The sequence below is a fragment of the Nymphaea colorata genome, chromosome 4 (genome assembly GCF_008831285.2).
Source record: "Nymphaea colorata isolate Beijing-Zhang1983 chromosome 4, ASM883128v2, whole genome shotgun sequence".
Taxonomy (NCBI): Eukaryota; Viridiplantae; Streptophyta; class Magnoliopsida; order Nymphaeales; family Nymphaeaceae; genus Nymphaea; species Nymphaea colorata.
In genome coordinates this window covers 21688436-21706253 of record NC_045141.1, presented here as the reverse complement: position 1 = coordinate 21706253, position 17818 = coordinate 21688436, and the positions used below count along the sequence as shown (strand labels likewise).

The 17818-nt window shown below is 38.6% G+C and overlaps 1 protein-coding gene and 1 long non-coding RNA gene across 2 annotated transcripts; both read right to left on the bottom strand.

Annotated features, from left to right (window-relative positions):
* Positions 1 to 1991: 1991 nt before the first annotated feature.
* LOC126409978 (uncharacterized) lies at positions 1992 to 3869 on the bottom strand. The gene is made up of 2 exons (XR_007573112.1): positions 3733 to 3869; positions 1992 to 2465 (listed from the first exon to the last, which is right to left on the bottom strand). It is a non-coding gene; the product is annotated as an uncharacterized LOC126409978 (long non-coding RNA).
* A 6222-nt stretch (positions 3870 to 10091) lies between these two features.
* LOC116253546 (phospho-2-dehydro-3-deoxyheptonate aldolase 1, chloroplastic-like) lies at positions 10092 to 13178 on the bottom strand. Its single transcript, XM_031628406.2, has 5 exons — positions 12650 to 13178; positions 11602 to 11879; positions 11177 to 11453; positions 10633 to 10878; positions 10092 to 10523 (listed from the first exon to the last, which is right to left on the bottom strand). Exons 1-5 carry the CDS (start codon positions 13106 to 13108, stop codon positions 10266 to 10268), a joined length of 1518 nt encoding a protein of 505 aa, XP_031484266.1. The 5' UTR covers positions 13109 to 13178; the 3' UTR covers positions 10092 to 10265.
* Positions 13179 to 17818: the final 4640 nt, after the last annotated feature.

Sequence of the window (17818 nt, the reverse complement as noted above, 5' to 3'; positions counted from 1 at the left end):
AACCAAGAGCCGAGGGCAAAACGTTGCTTCAGTACAACCAAAACTCACATTTGCATTTTCCATTTTCTTGATTCCAGCTTTCTACTGCAATTACCCAAAAAAACAGATCCAGACAACATTCATATCCAAAAGAAAGGCCACCGCAAGTTCTTGAAATACCATTTTGCCTGCTGCAAAATGCATTTAATATTAAAAGACGTTATAAGAAAAGCTAATCAAGTTCATGTTTCATGCCACTGTGGCCTCATGAGAAAAGCTAATCAAAGACCAACTGCGTCGACGTGAGGAAGTTGATAAATTTTCTTTTATTTCAAAATCAAGGGCCATAGAATAGAATAATGCTGTTATAAGCCTCATGTTTTTGCACTTTTTGTGAGTTTGCCTATGGAAAAAAGGGCAAAAACCCTTCCCATGCATTTCCTTTCATCAGGTTTGGTATTTGGGACCTACGTGAACCTATGGTACTGTTATCAATTAGAGTGTTGCACTACTACCCTTCAGCCGGTAAACTGTTAAATGTGAGCCCCCGGTAATGACCAAACCAAAGGGCTCCCCTCTGTCTCTTGCTATTCAAGTCATGGAGAGGCAGAGCGTTTCTCCTTGGTGTCTCCTCGAGTCAAGAACTAGTCACAGCCACTCTCCAAATACAATACTGATTCGGTCTCGTGCCTTTCTTTTTTGAAGAACAGGACATGAACAAATTGATTTTCTTTCTTTCGTTGAGGTGTTTGATTGAGAACGTAAACTGTTTTTTTTCTCTCTTCTGTACCAGTGCGATTGATCAGATTCTGCCGAAGCAAACACAAAAGCCTGCTCAAACAATGTCCCAAGGGATCAATTTTTCCTCAGCGCAGTACATGCAAAACCAAATTAAAAAACATGACTTTCACTATGCCGTCATCTGTGAAACGATGGTAGAACATTGAAATAAGATTCAGATAATCACATCTGATATTGTACCCAAATACAATTCGATTAGGTCACATCTGAATACCTTGGACCCATTTTCGCACGCGCTAGTGCTTTGCTATGAGCGAACCAATTGGTTGATTTAAAACAGAGTGTTATCAATTAAAGTGTCAGAACGAAAAGGATTCGAACCCCCATTGCTAGCGGTGCTTGATTGCTTCAATCTTTAAACAGAGAAACAGAGATAGACATATTAATGTATCCACTTTATTACATGATGATACATAACATTATAAGTAGGATTCAGTTAATGGGCACCAACATGGTTGATCGAGTGAAAAACAGCGACTGGTAGTCATGCTCCAAGACATCGACGCCATATGTATTGAAAGATCCTCGCAATGTTAAGAGCCATGTTCATAGAGAAATGAGAGAAGGTAGTCTGTTGCTTAATGTGCTCGCCCAAGCCCAAGACCCTCCACCAACTGCAAACACTATCGTACTTAAAATCCATTGTCTGAAGCATTTAATGCATTCTGCTTTCTTGGTACTTTCTGGAAAGGGTCCACAACAACATCAACTCGAAAAGCCACATAGAGTTTTGAAGTTAATATAAACCGAAAGAGATGTCTCACATGTCCTCCTTTAATAATGCACTCATCAGCCCAAAGAAGCTGATGTATATGTTAAAGGAGGACATGTGAGACATCTTTTTGAATTTATATTAACTTCAAAACTCTATGTGGCTTTTGGAGTTGATGTTGTTGTGGACCCTTTCGAGAAAGTACCCAGAAAACAGAATGCATTAAAGGTTTCAGACAATGGATTTTAAGTACGATTGTCTAATGCAGTCTATTTACTACAAAGATCAAACATTCATAGGTTGTGCATGATACCTGTCTATCTGCCTGCCATGTAGTGTTATGCACACGCAAGCATACTGCATACTTACATGCATAGTTATGTCATATTTTTAATACACAATGCATACAAGCCACATAGAGTACCTCATGATGTATACACAGAATGCATTACAACAAGACAGCCAGCAGTTTTTTTTTTTCCCCCATGTCACACCAGAATTCAAAGAGCTCAGAGCATACTTTATATGGAGAGCACCATCTGCATGCAAACGTACACCTGACGGAAGTACGTATGTTACAATAACTGGTTTTTTTGGTTGCATATGGCATCCAATATCCATAATTTTACAGTGCATGCAATGTAAAACTATGTGTAGTTCCAGTATGAGTTATGCATACATCATGAGGTTCACCATTCTAGAAGGCAACCTATAGGCATGTCACAATCAAACAAGCAATCAGACTATACTCTAGAAGAAAAGGCCCGATTATATCTCACAAAGCAAACGTCCTTAAGCACATGTCTGCTACCCGCCGAGCCCCCTTTGGCATGCAATCCTGTAGCTGCATGCAAGATCGTTCATCCTTACAGGCTACCAGATTTGCTCCATGATCAAGTTCTTCAGATGTACATTCTCCTTTGCCTGAAAGCGCCTGATTTTTCATTTCGTTTTCCATTTCTTCAAGCACTACCTGCCAACAAAAGTACTTACTTGAATAGATGGACACAGTGTGGATTGATCGAAGGATACGTACCCAAAAAAAAAAAAGTGATAAGCCACTAAGTTATGTACTTAACCTTTCCGGTCCAAAAGTTTAAAGAAGTTAACAGTGGTACTCCATTTTTTAAACGTCGCATGCTTCCGTTGATAACACCCACAGTAATATCCATGTATCAAAGAAAAATCATCTCAGAAAAATGCTGCAGGCATGTTTTTAAGATCTTAGACAATATTGGTTTCAACAAATTAAGAGAGAGAAACATGAAATGCACAACACATGGAGAAAAGAAAACAGAAGTGCCAAAACTAGAGGAAAATAAAATTCTGCAGCCATGCAAGAGCTGATTATTAGATCCACGAGATCTGTAAAATGATTTTAATTATTAGAGGATCTGCCATCTGCATTTATTTTTTTTCCGTTGAATTGCATCATCGACATGTATAGCGGTGGAGTCGTCTCTCCTCTTGCTTTTTGCACCTGTCATGTCACACTTTTTGTTTTCTTTGGACATAAATTTTGGAAGTTAGTGCTTGGGGAATCCATAAGGTCTTTTGCAAAAGATGATTATAAGCAGCGTGTTGCGCTCTTTAACATTTCATACTGTTTTCGTACAAAATGTAGACATGAATCTCAGTCATCAAAACAATTAGGGGTGAACATGAGCGGAGTCGAGCTCAAGTTCAGCCAGCTCGAGCTCGGCTCGAGCTTGAGAATGGCTAGATGAAGTTACTTGAGCTCGACTCAACAGTTTCTTGTTCAGCTCGGGCTCTAGTCTAAGGCTCGATAAACTCGTTTACAGCAACAGGGGAAGGTCGATTTGCAGAGGAAGAAGGAAGAATCTAACTTTAGAAAAATAAATGTAAAAAAAAAAAATCCAAAGGACTCTACGAACAGAAACTGTCACTCCCTCCCATGATGGTTTCTGAAATGGGAAAAGCTCAGACTCTCAAACCCTCTCACCCGCTCCAGCAATGGGGTTTCAAGAAACCCTCGCTCGCTCAATCCTTGTCAAGCGTGAGTTTTTAAGGCTTTTAGAAAGAGAAACCCTTTGAGCAAGGGGTTCAAGAAACCCGCACTCGCTTGAGCGATAGGGTTTCAGAAACCCTGTTTTAGAAATCCTCGCTCAAGCAAGCGAGGGTAGCGGAGAGAAACCCTCACTCACTCAACCCTGGTTGAGTGAGGACTTCTAAAACCCTAAGATTGAGAGAGAGATTGAGAGACGGAGGAAGTATAGCACCTTGGGCATTGGCTGATCTGCAGCAGAGGAGAAGAGATTTGCAGCCTCACCGATCGCCCGTCGTTGGTGAGACGGTGACGCCCTCCCATTTGGATGAAAACAAAGAAAAGTGAGGAAAGAGAACACACGTCGAGAAATGAAACTCAAAATGGAAGAAACAAAATAAGTAGTAATTGCATTTTGCTATTCAATTTTTACTCGAGCCGAGTCGAGCTCAGTGAACTTCAACTTGGCTCGACGAAATACGACTGTGAGCTCGGCTCGTGTACTAAAACAGCTGAATCGAACTTGATTTTGAGCCGAGTTTTAGCCGAGCTCGAGTTGCTCGACTCGTTGTTCACCCTTAAAAACAATAGAAATCTACCTAAAGTGACATTGCGATATTTTAAAAATAAATAACATCCTTTTTAAGTTTATAAAATTGACTTTTGTGTTGATTTCCATGTAAAACATAAATATTAATAAAGTTTGAGTTAAAATAATAAGATGTCGTTATGCCTATATATGTTATGTTAATTTCTTTTTCCTTTCAATATTGATACTCATCTATACAATATCTGTATTTTTATTGAATTAGTTTCTCATGTTTAATTTTTATCAAGATTATAGGAACTTCAACTATTTAAGCTCGTTCTATGCATTGTGTAACTATGGTGGCCTTCCATGGTAAAAAACCATGCACGAAAAGAATCTTTTCGTTGTTGGTTTTTATTTGTTTTGCTTCTTCTTTATTTTTAAATTTGGCATCAAAGCAGGAGGATGTCTGATGAAAAAGAATGAAGACCATAAGTGGACTGCACATGACCAAATACATCGCTGCCTTCTTCGCCAAAGCAAAACTCGATTCTGTGAAGAAAATCTTGAGGAATCAAACTTGTGTTTTTTGGACTCAGAATCCAATGGATTATTCCTTAGAAAAAAGTTTGCCCGACCTGGTTGAGACAAAACAAAAAGAACACAATCATAGTTGTAGAGACTGGCCATTGGATCTGATCTGGGCCACATTTAATATCCCAGTACAAGTCAAAGTCCAAATCTAAATCCAAACCCAATCGAGAAAGGTCCAACTAAAATCGAATCTAATAAAGGTATATCTGACTGGAGTTGTGGAACCGGAGCAGTTCCACCTTCCCACAAAACTCCCAAGGGAAAGGGGGCATGAGCACATGGTTACACCACTATTAAATATTATAGTTCTGAAGCAGGAGCCTGGCTGTTTTGGACGGCTACCGGAAGACTTTTTCTATTTTTAAAACTTTTTACTTTTCATCCAAATATTCATCGTAATGATAAATTAGACTTCAGATTACAAACTTTAAAACTGTATTTTGCTAGAAATGGAATTAGAAGGTTGATATACTGAAAACGTTAATTTGTTTCTTTTTTTTTTAATTTAAAATGCTTGTTAGTTTTGATAATAGCAGAAAAACTACATTATTATGGTTTCAATCAAATGCTTCTGAGTTGTGAGTTTATAGAGAGGAATAAGTTTTAATTGGAAGCGTAAAAAGTGAAGGCCGGTTTTTGTAATTATTACCAAACATTTGGCTTATATTAAAGAAAAGCAATGTACACTCTTATTCTCTTCAGAGCATCTTAGAGCAATGGACCTGTATCCACAGGTACAGGGAGTTCTCCTTTCACAAAAGGGTTTGCAGGGAAGGTTGAAGAACATACTAAAATATTCCAGAGGACGGACTGTAGAACCCAAGCCATTTGGGTCAAGGTCGGAGAACATACTGAAATATTCAAGAAGACGGACTCTGCAGTCCGTCTTCTTGAATATTTCAGTATGTTCTCCGACCTTGACCCAAATGACTTGGGTTCTGCAGTTCGTCTTCTCGAATATTTCAGTATGTTCTCCGACCTTGACCCTGCAAACCCTTTTATGGAAGGAGAAGGAAACCAGTAAGGCTCCCTATACCTGTCCATACAAGTCCATTGCTCTAAGATGCTCTGAAGAGATGAAGAGAAGATGCTCTGAAGAGATCAAACGAAAAATAGAAACAAAAAAAAAATCCTCTGCCGGCAAATGGCAATGCTGAAGACTGCTGCCATCCATTGCCGGTTGCCGCCGGTCAGTGAAGCCCCCCCACTGCCAGACATCTGCTTCTGTGCTGTGTCATGTTGAGCCTGAAGAAGAAATTCTAAGAGGCATCAATGGAAGGAGGAGATGCCGGGTGTAGATTAACGCTCAATAGGGAATATATATAATTATATATATATAAGCAGGAATGAGCCCCAAGCAAGCTATCCATTGGAGGCTCTGATGGGTAGTTCGGTTGACTATTAACTATCTGTTGGATCCTCCAAACAGATTGTTTAACAGACCAGAAAAAAGCAGAATCAGAACAAAAGTACAGAAAACCAAAAAACAGAAAAAACGCTGATTATAAATGATATATACTATGTCTTTATATGTAGTGTTATAACAATGTACATATGTAGCACATATAAGTACCTCATTTAACATTGTGTGCATGTGTGCAAGCGATGTGTGCAGTGTGTTTTGCCTAATGCACATTACTTTTCTGCTGAGTAATCTAATCATCTTGCACTACCTTATGATCTATTTGTTTTCTAACTTTACATGTTATTAAACATGTATGTGTGTTTGACTTACGGACCTTGTTAGAGATTTCTTTATGTTGGTTGAGATGCAGAAGCACAATAACAAGTTTCTCTTGTCTTATTCATTACTGACTACTGAGAATTTTGACTCTATCTATGTTTGTCATCCTGTGGAAGGTTGAGATAAGGACTTACTATCACATGATAAACTCATTCAAGAGCTTTTGGATCCATTTGATCGGGCACAAGAAAATTGCAAATGATACTACCAACCAAATATACGACTTTGTTGGTAAGTTTGTGAACTAATCAGTTTGTATCTTCTGCAGTCTTGTTTAATATAATTTTTTGTGCTTATGTATAATGAAGCAAGAGCTCAAATTAACATGCTCAAGGAATCCGAAAAAATATTATACAAAAAGTAAAACCTCATGAACAAGTGCTTGTACATCAAGTAATAAAAACTAATTTGAGTGCACAACACATGAAAATAGAAAAATATATATTTGACATAAGATACACAAGAAAATGTATAAAGTGGGTTCAGAAACTTTTATGTACAACGAATGGCAGACAAAATATAGCCATTGGGCTATTCAAGAGCTATAAACAAACGTTTGGCAAATGCAACAACTAGTTGAAAACCTTATAATTGAAAAAATAAAAGTATAAAAGAAAATGAATTACAGGGTAAAAATATATATGTTTATGTAGTCTATACTATGTATAAAGCAGGTACCACACATAATACATGTGCATAACTTTCTCATTGTTGACATCAGTCGATGATATGTCATATTTGAGGGGCTCCACTTTGAGCAACAAATAAGGAAGCCCTGAAACTAAAGTTGAAGGAATGATTGAATAGAAGCGGCAATTGTAAATGACTGGTTTTCGTGTTGCCTTGCTGGATGGTGAAGGATTCTCTTTTCATTGAACTTCAGTAACCATTCTAAGGAAATAATGCTGTTGTTTTTTCCAAATGAATGTGCTATGCGCATTGAGAAAATTTTGAACCCATTACTCGAATTACAAGGACATCTTATTCTTGCTACATATTATAGTTTGTACTCTCTTAGGGCCCATTTGATGGGCTGGAAATCTATTGTAGCCCAGGAAAAAAAAATTCAAAATTTTAAATTTTTTCTGGTTTATCAAACGTGGAATTTTTTTTTAGACCATTGAGGCTGGAATCGAAAAGATTTTTCCAGAAATATGTTTCCACCGCGAGAGGTGGAAAAATATTTTCGGAATTATTTTTTTGCTCGTTAGGGCTCTTCGCTTCGGTCTCCCCTCATCTTCCTTTTCTTCTTCGTCCTCCACCGCTGCCTCACCTTCCTCTTCTAATCTTCGTCCTCCACCGCTGCCTTGTTCTCATTCTGTTAAAGCAGGAAAGGAGGAGGGATGAAAGGCGAAAACAATAACAAAGAAAAAGAAAAGGGAAGGAAAAAGAGAGACTCATTTCCCTCCCAAAGTCATATCTCATTCGAGCTTTTTCTCTCTCCCTCTCTCTCTCTCTCTGCAAGGCTTCGTCCTCTCCGGCTCTCCTTGTCTGAAAGGATCAGTCAATTGCTCTCTCCGACTGCTCCCTCTTCTCTATCTTAAGTTAGGGTTTAGGGTTTTTATTTGGTTGCTTTGCTTTCAGTAACTCTACACAATATCCACAAAAAGCAAGCAGTTGAACGGCCAAAGTAGGATGTGGTTCTCTTGTTAAAAAAATAGGAAATATATTTGTTTTTTTTATCAAACTAAGAAATATAATTCTAGAAATATATTTCTCAGTCATCACACAAACACATCAAAATGGGAATCAAAATGGGAATCAAAAAGATTTTTCTCATTTCATTTTTTCTAGAAAATATATTTCTAAAAATATATTTTCAATTCCAGATTTCCATGCCATCAAACAGTCCCTTAAGGAAATATTTATGACAAAGTAACTCTCTCTGACATATTATGCACGGTTCAAATTCTATCTTTTTTCTAGTTTGTCTCTTGTCTATAAGTTAGCAACAACTTATGCTTTCCTTTTTTAATCTCTAGGTGCAAAGGTTATATTTTGGGATTTGAAGGAGCCATTTCTGTTTAATTTATATGGAGGGAACGTAGACAATGCTCATATGGAAACAACTTTGGAGCTACTTGATACTATATGAACATATTTTTCATATCCAATGTGCATGTACATGTGTGTGTGTGTATGTAAATGTGCATTCATTGTGCATGAAGACAAAAAATCTCTAACAACTTATGCTTTCCTTTTTTAATCTCTAAGTGCAAAGGTTATATTTTGGGATTTGAAGGAGCCATTTCTTTTTAATTTATATGGAGGGAACGTAGACAATGCTCATATGGAAACAACTTTGGAGCTACTTGATACTATATGAACATATTTTTCATATCCAATGTGCATGTACATGTGTGTGTGTATGTAAATGTGCATTCATTGTGCATGAAGACAAAAAATCTCTCATTGATTTCAATCTATCCAAGGACATTTTACCATGAGATTGTTTGCTATAAAATATACTTCATATTGTGCTTTGTAAAAATAACGATTTTTTGAAGTCAACGAATTTCGTGCCATCGTTTTTTTCTTACTCCGAATCCTTTTTACACATTGCAGTCACATGAAAAAGGTATATTCTTTGTTGAACTTAGGAAACCATGAAACTAAAGACAGATAATAACAAAGGTTCTAACTTCTAATATTCACTACTTGTGCATGATACCTGTCTATCTGTCTGCCATGTAGTATTTTGCATACACAAGCATATTGCATACCTACATGCATAGTTATATCATATTTTTAATACACAATGCATACGAGCATGCATATATTTGCGTGAATGAGGATGAAAGTTAAACAGGTTTTCAGTGTTTTATCATCTAGTAGAAAGCTGTTTGTTAGCTGCTTGATCAACCTAACCTCACATATCCATTTAGCATAGTATTCTTACAAGGAGGCCACTCTGAAGTGTGCTATCTTAAGATCTTGATTTTTTTTTTTAAGATAGAAAAGTCAGTGCAATGTGGCCCTTGATTTTGAAATTCTTACAAACCGTCTATTCACTCCAAGACAATCCAGGACAAGTTGCTCGCATATACAATTGTAGAGATCATATCTACAGGATTTTAGTCCACAAAGAAGGTGAAGAAAGAATAGCATCAAGGAAGCAAATAGGGTCTGTTAGTAGCTATTGCTTTAACAACTTGGTTAGATATTGATGTATGTTCCTCTCATGACTTAAGAGAATCTTTAAACATACTAAGGAAAACAGTGACACGTAAATATATCAAATAATGAAAATAATACGATGACATCTAAAGGGGTGGCTTTGTTGGGATAAGGTCCTCCCACATTTGTTACATGGGCTGGCTGTTTAATGGTCGAGGCCAGTCTTATGTTGGATGCGCTGAACAGCAGTTCCCTGATGGACTGAACTAGCTGGCTGATCAGGTGTCAATATTGCCGAACACGCAGAAGCAACAGTAGGTTTGGATGCCAAAAGCGATGAGCCTATGTAATATTTAGAGGATAGCAGCCTTTTGTAGACAAGTGATATGCGGCCTTTGTACTTTATAAAGAGGGAAAAGCTGCTGCTGTTGCGACACAAACCTATATGAATGCACTTATCAAGAATTGAATAATAAGCTGCCTTTTACCAGTAAAACGTCAAGTTTTCTTGCCATCTAATTGTATGTTTTAAAAGCATGAATGAGGCCCTAGAAAGCTTATTTATAACTATAAAATAAAGTTTTACTTGGACGAAACATTGCATCTTCACTGCATAGTAAGTACGATCAAATGTTTAAACAGAGGATGGAGTCTACCTGTAGTCCCAAACCCAATAAGACATCATAGGCTTATTTTCTCATATTACAATGCCACTACAGCGACAAAAAGGATGGAAAGTCAGAAAACCAAACATCTCTTTAGCATCAAGGAGAGAAGAATCTGTCTATTTGAAAAGAGACATGCCAGCCTTGATCCTTCTTTTCCTCAACCTCTCAGCAATTGCAAACGCCAGTTCTAGAGACTGAGAAGCATTAAGCCTAGGATCACAGTGGCTGTGGTATCTGGAATTCAAGTCATCATAAGTAATTGTTTTTGATCCTCCAATGCACTCAGTGACATTCTGCCCGGTCATTTCCAAATGCACTCCTCCTGGATAACTACCCTCTTGCTGATGCACGTCAAAGAAAGCTCTAAGTTCAGACTACACAAGGAAAGAAAGAAATTCATTAGATTTCTAAATAAGATTGGAAATAGAAAGGCAGTGATTCCTAAAGAGCATCAACCATTAATAAATACCATGTTTAACTTACTCTGATTGCATCAAAGGAACGTGTTTTCAAGCCACATGGCGCCTTAATTGTGTTTCCATGCATTGGATCACTGACCCAGGTCACGATGAGCCCTGCCTGACGCATGGCCCTGATCAGGTGTGGCAGCTTGACACGCATATTTTCTGCTCCCATCCGAGTGATTATGGTAAGCCTCCCAGGCTTGTTATGAGGGTTTAGGATCTCACAGAGTCTCACAAGCTCCTTAGGATCCATTTTATCACTTACCTGTACACCAGAGACGAATTACAGAGAAGATAGCTCAGATAATTGAGCAAAATGAAATTCGATAAAATATATAATGGAATTCAAGCAAAAGTTCTCAAACGAACTCTTGAATTAGTAAATCACCAAAACGGCGATGTGCTCGAAAAAGAAGTGCCCAAAGAATGAAAAAGGTATTCATAATATAAAGTATTTCGACACCCAGCGTAACCACATGAAAGTTGCAAGAACATGACGATTGCAACTAAAAGAGAACCAGGGGAAAAAGAAAAGGTAGAAAATATTATGACCAAGGCATCACCTTTATACCAAGAGGATTGGCAATACCCCGTAGAAACTCTACATGAGCGCCATCTAACTGTCTTGTCCTCTCCCCTACCCAAACGAAGTGAGCAGAACAATCATAGAAAAGTCCGGATGTGGAATCCAGTCTTGTTAAGGATTGCTCATAGGGGAGGTGAAGACACTCATGGGAAGTCCAGAACTCGGTGGTTGTCATTATGGGGTGATCCATGGTCAGACCAGCAGCCGCCATAAATCCCAAAGCTTCATCCACTCTCTGGGCAAGCTCCATAAACCTGTTATAGATAGGTAAGTTCCATAAGACTCAAATATCAACACTATGAACTCATAAAGAAAAAGGTAGTTTATTTAACTTCTTGGTCTTAGCAAAATCCGAATGGAAATCTCCAGTATGAGAGGCATAAGCCATTAAGTATCAGATACCTCTCGCCTTGTTCACTATGTTGAGTGAAATCCAAGTTCCACTGGGTGACTCTCTGCATAGCAGCATATCCTCCAGTAGCAAAAGCACGAAGAAGATTCACGGTAGCTGCAGACTGGGTATAGGCACTGATCAACCTCTGAGGATCTGGGATTCTAGATTTCTCATCGAAGGCATCAGCATTGATGTTATCTCCCTGGTAACTAGGAAGCGTCACCCCGTCCTTAGTCTCGGTGGGCTCTGATCTGGGCTTGGCAAATTGACCAGCCATTCGTCCCACCTGCTCTTCAGTAAAAAACCACATTTCAGTATCCAGGGTCAGGCGTCCCAACTCCCAAAGGAAATAAAACGATTCAGGTTGTGCTAATATCCAGCTGCGAGAATTGCAAGAAAGACTGCTCGCACAGGAGAGAAAATGGATAAACCAAGTGATAAACGAACACACTGGGAGCATATATGTCCACTTCCCAAGAAAAGAAGATGGTACACAAATTCAATCAAAGGCAAGTCGACAACCACCCGTAGTGCAAGGTTTTTCTTGTCCAAGATTGCAAAAGGTATGTACAACTGAACGCTTACAAACGTTAACAAGCTACAATCTCCTGTACATTAGTAAGTTTCAGCAGAAAACATAAACGGAAAATTCATAGACCAAGATCAAAACTCTAAAAGACCATCAACGATGTGCGATCAAAAGTAGAAGCAAAAGAATAATCGCATACAAAGAGATCATTAGAAAATAATTGTCAACCTTAGAAAACGTCGAATACGTTGCCGAAAATCCCACCCAATAAAAAACAGAAGACATAAAACGAATGAAAAAGCAAATTCCCTTTCGAAAACCGAAAACGCGAACCAAATGAAAAATCAAATCGTTCACGTTTAAATATCCAACGTCCTGGCTAGAATCCAAGACACGGCCTATCCGTACTAAAATAAATTGAATAGATCAAAGAAATGAATCGACGAAAAAACACAAAATTTACTAACGAAAAGAATACCATCCTAAATCGGAACGGAAATCAGCAAAAAACGAAAGAAATACCAAACCTTGATGACGGGCATCTGGCCTCCGAACATGAGGACGACCCCCATCTGAAGGAGAACCCGGAAGGTGTCCCGGATGTTATCGGCATTAAACTCTTTGAAGCTCTCGGCACAATCACCTCCCTGAAGCAGGAACGCCCTCCCGACGGCCGCTTCCGCGAGGCGCTCCTCAAGCTTCCTCGCCTCGCCAGCGAAGACGAGGGGGGGAAAGCTCTCGATGCGGCTGAGAACCTCCTCGAGCTCTTGTTTGTTGGGGTACTGCGGAATCTGGAGTGCCTTCTTCAACTTCCAGCTATCGATCGTCCAATTCCCGCCCTTATTCCCTCCCAGATCAGCCGTCCCGGGCTTCAATGGTTCAGTCGACCGCACGGCCCGGACGGAAACGACGGACTTAGGCCGGATTTTGGGGCTTTGTGGCATGAGAGGAGTTTTTGAGAGGCACCCATTTGCAGAAATCGCCATTCCCCCACAAAGTTCGTATCTCAACAGCGAGTTCTCCCTTCCCCGCCCTCTGGTCTCTCTCGCCTTCACTCGCTTTCTCACCCTTTATATCTTCGTAGATTTTTCATCGCCATTGTTTCTGAAAAATTTTTCGAGCAAGCCACTGCTGGGACGTTAATCGGGGCGGACTAGGCTCGGGTTTGGGTTCTGATTCTGTCCTTGACTTAGATAGAAAAAAATCCAAATATGCATTACCAATTCGGTTTTCGACTATTGAACACGTCTTTTATGCAACCAAATAGAACCTAGATCCAGTTTCACCATCCAACTCATATCGGATCCAAATTTTCATTACTCATTCGCAGTGATTAGATACTAATCCAGTTTGCATTTGCCTTTGCTAATTTGTCTAATTGGGTAAGTGATTTTGAAAGACACCCGACCCGGTGGGTTCTATTTAAATTAAACCTCATTTAATATAGTTGTTAATTATGTCAATTTTCTCTTCAATGTCAAAGCTTGGATTCATATAATTCCAAACTACATATCCTTATTTGTATAACAATCCCAAAAATAATTTAGTTGTCATGTGCACGCGAAACTTTGGATAATGTACTTAAATTCGTATCTGGAAATAATGATCCGGATTCACATGAATCTGCAGGGTTTATGGCGCGTTGGAAATATATTGGAATCTTTCAAGCAGAGAAACGGAATTGGAAGGGGTAGGTAGATACGGATTTTCATTTGAAGTCCTAAATTTTTGTTGATATTCCAGATAGAGAACCATCCTTTTCGACTTTTTTTTTCGACGGCATTGCACATCCAAAAAAGGGGACATCCCTTGGCCCTCTCCCACGGATTCAACGTGGGTCGCCTTACTGCGCATCCCATCATGGAGCTATATTGAACTCATCAGGAAAGGTCGATCATTCTCTGCTTTGTTCTCATCTTGATTGAGATTGAGATTTTTGAAAATCTTTTTTTTTTCGGCTTTCACCTCAAAATTTTTTCATTATGGATGCATCATGACATAGCTCAATTTTTTGATTTAAAGTGGAAGAAAGTAATTAAAAAAAAAAGTAAAAGACAACATTACACACTTTTATTTATTATATTTAAAACAGTTTTCCAAAAATCTTAATTTATCTAAAAGTAGTTTTATACACATATATACCAATAGTGACAGGGATACATAAGGACTAGTGCGGGATACTGCGTACACTAACTATAAAAGATTTCATGCCAAGAGCTTAAGATGAAATAGTGATAACTCAAAAATTAAATATGTGCCCGCACCAAACCTAAATCAGTGACTCAAGTGCCCTTCAACCAGAAATATCATAACTCCGCTACAAATATATTATATGTCACATAATGCTTCTAAGCTGGTCTCATCCAAGCCAAAAGGATGAGGGCCCTCCAAAAAGGTAAAATCATTAATACTAATAAAGAGCAGTCATCGCCCTTAATTCCATCTCAGATGTGATTTGTCAGGCAACAGCCCATTAATGTGAGCAACACAAAGACCAAGCGACTAGCAGAACTAAAAATTTTGGGTACTAATTCAACAGCTTCAATGTCTTTATGAACACCGATATGTATATACAAACAATCAAATATTTGAAGATAAAATATACTCAACCGCGGACTTAAACCGCTTTTCCCACGAGTATGAAAATTGACAACACAGTATGAAAAGTTAAAATATACCAATAAATACACATATACATCTGCAAAGTATATATTACATGTGTAGAGAGAGAGAGAGAGAGAGAGGGGCACGGGAAAAGAAGAAGTATTTGAATTTACTCAAATCTGCAAAGTATATATTACATGTGTAGAGAGAGAGAGAGACACGGGAAAAGATGAAGTATTTGAATTTACTCAAATCGGGGCTCCACATGAATATAATTTTATGTAAAGATGAGCACTTGTATGAATATTTCCGAAATATTCATCCGCGTTTAATAAATACGTCAAGATTTGGGAGCTTGACGTAACTTTGGGGTGGTCGTACTCGGCGGCTACTATGCCTGAAATCCATCCCTTGTCAGACTTTGTCGTACTCTAATCGTGGGAATCAGGGTTCAAAATTATTAATTAAAAACAATTGAAAATAACGGCATAACAAATAGGTCATTCGTAATACGTAAGCCTTGAGTCGGGCCGTCACCGGGTACCCGGTACTCAGTCTGACCCAGGCAAATAGCAGAACCGGCTACTCGGAGGCCCGATTGGCCCGTTAGGTCAAAACTCGACCTACCGTTTCAGAGAGCAGGGTTTCCCTGCTGCCGCCGACTTGCAGGGGCACTCAAATCTTCTAGCTTCCATCTATTACCTAATTACCTACAGCAGAAGAAGAAAGCAGAAATTAAGAGAACCGCAGGAGAAGGAAGATGATGCTGATGAAGAACGAGTGATGGGCGATCCCTTCCTCCATGTCTTCCCCCTTTTCGCCTTCATCATCTTCTTTGCGCACCACGCAGGAGCAGATCAGGAGATAGCTCCTCGATGCAAGGCGTGGCTATTGACGTTGCTCTAGTCTGTTTCCACCGACATGCCCCATCAGAAGCGTGTGACTGGCAGCTGGTGGTCTCGCCGGAAAACCTGCTGTCCTGTGGTTATGGCTACTCCAGCCGGGCCGGGCCTTGGTTTGAAGGATGTCGGCCCGGTACCCGGGCTGGGTCCCGGCCCGACATTTCATTATTGCAATGAAAAACGTTACGGCTCATAATAGCGATCATGTTTTATGGATTAAAAATGATTAAAATATTTTTATTGACTAAACGTAACAAGCCTATATGAAGTTAAAAACCGGCGTGAGTCTCAATTTTTTTTTTTAAATGAACCCCTTGACTTTAAACTATGGGGACACAGGTTTGTTAAGACATAACACAGGAATCATTCTCTAATAACAGTAGTAGTAAGATGAGGCAACCTCTCTTTTATAGTAGTTTTGCCCCTTTATTAATTTACTCCCTCACATTAAGGGTTGAGTTTAAATCCCGTCCACAACTTATTGCATTTGCACTCATCCTTTGGACAATAATAAGTTTTGACACAAGCTTTATGAACTGTAAAAGTGATGGGTACAATGGGAAAGCAGTTGCCTCTTTCGGCGAAGATGAACCACTCACACAAAAAAAAAAAAAAAAAAAAAAAAAACACTCCCACACAAATTACAAAATTATCAAGACTGGTTATCGGGCATTTGAATGAGAAAATTTAGTTTTATGAAAGTTAATATTTTTAATGACTTATTAAAAATAATTTATATGTTTAGGGACATGCTCAAAATACAATTTTTTGTGAATAAGTTGAGAAACGTCACGTTCCTTGGACGTCCTTCATTTTGCGCTGTCATCCAAATGGTCCCAAAAGATTACTAGACTTTAATGCGATCTCGAAATCAATTCTAAGTCATGTTTTTTTATAATACAATTAATGTTTCATAAGCTGAGAAGGAATAGTGTCTGCAATATGACCTATCATGAAAAACAAAAAATTCTAAAGTCATTGGAAAGTATGATTACACTTTGGAAAGGGAAAATAGTTCGTTCGAAGATTTTTTTTTTTTTTGCAGTACATTTAAATACAACAACCTTATCTATACAATTTGTTATAACCCTAAAATATGAGTGTCTTTGACCTACATCCTTCTGAAAAACAAGTAATAGCTTTGTTATAGCTATTATAATGTAATAGAAGATTAACAATAGTCTTCTAAATATCTGAATTAAATAATACAATGCAAAATACAAGTGGACACTGAAGGACGAATTACATAAAGCAAGACATATTTTGCCGCATGTTAATCAGTATGTTAGACTCTAGACCCTGAAGTTCAAAGGTGTAAAGTTAGATAATGAGTAGGAAAAAAATGGGGGTCAACATAGAAGGGAAGGGCACGACAGATAGGAGACAGTCAACCCCTTTCGGAAGCCAAAGCATAATATAATCTTAAAATTATAGATCACCTCCTTTTGGAAGCCAAATCATAGTGTGTACTTGAAGTCTAGGAGACACACCCAAGTGGCCCGGGTTTTTCTCTAATGCCATTGAAAAACTAGGTCAATTCTGTCTCACATATACGGCCTCGTCTGCCTCATTAAAAAGTTTGTCACCCAAAAAAAAAACAGAAGCATGATTAAGGGCTGTTCGATAATGAGAACAAAAACATACAGTTCCATGTATCTTTTCAGAGGTAGGCGGAGATAAATTCATTAAACATTGTATCATAATGTTTTTATGAATCTTAGAGCAAGTACATGAAACATGTTAATATTCTTACAGCCAAACGACTTCTGAAGTGACCATCAGATCACCAATGTCACTTGGTTGAACTTTAAATATCATGTCAAGAATGGGCTTATGATATATACTCACGCAGGCTCTAGACAGATGTTGGCATTGATTAAGCATGTGTAGGTTGTTTAATGAACGAATTCTTACCAATAGTTAAAAAGTTATGGAGGTCTACACAAGGATTATATATGACGCCGTATATCGTTTCAGTCATTGCGTTTGACAGTTTTCCTGCAAATTACGCGGAGAGGAAATGCTCGCTTTAGAAAGAATTTCATCACCTTGACTTTGTAAGAAAGGCTAAACTAAAAGCAGCCATATCCAGTACCATACACCTACCTGAAAACGACGGGCGATGGCAGGAGCACCTCTCTCTGATGGCAGAAGCAACTCTCTCTCTCTCTCCAGAAGAAACGGTTCGAA

What these genes read in the sequence shown, in the direction of transcription:
- LOC116253546 (XM_031628406.2), bottom strand. Translation starts at nt 13,108, where the DNA reads ATGGCGATTTCTGCAAATGGGTGCCTCTCAAAAACTCCTCTCATGCCA. An exon ending in CATAGTGAACAAGGCGAGAG is followed by an intron (nt 11,454 to 11,601) that starts GTATCTGATACT and finishes TATCTATAACAG; the next exon opens with GTTTATGGAGCTTGCCCAGA. An exon ending in CCAATCCTCTTGGTATAAAG is followed by an intron (nt 10,879 to 11,176) that starts GTGATGCCTTGG and finishes TCTGGTGTACAG; the next exon opens with GTAAGTGATAAAATGGATCC.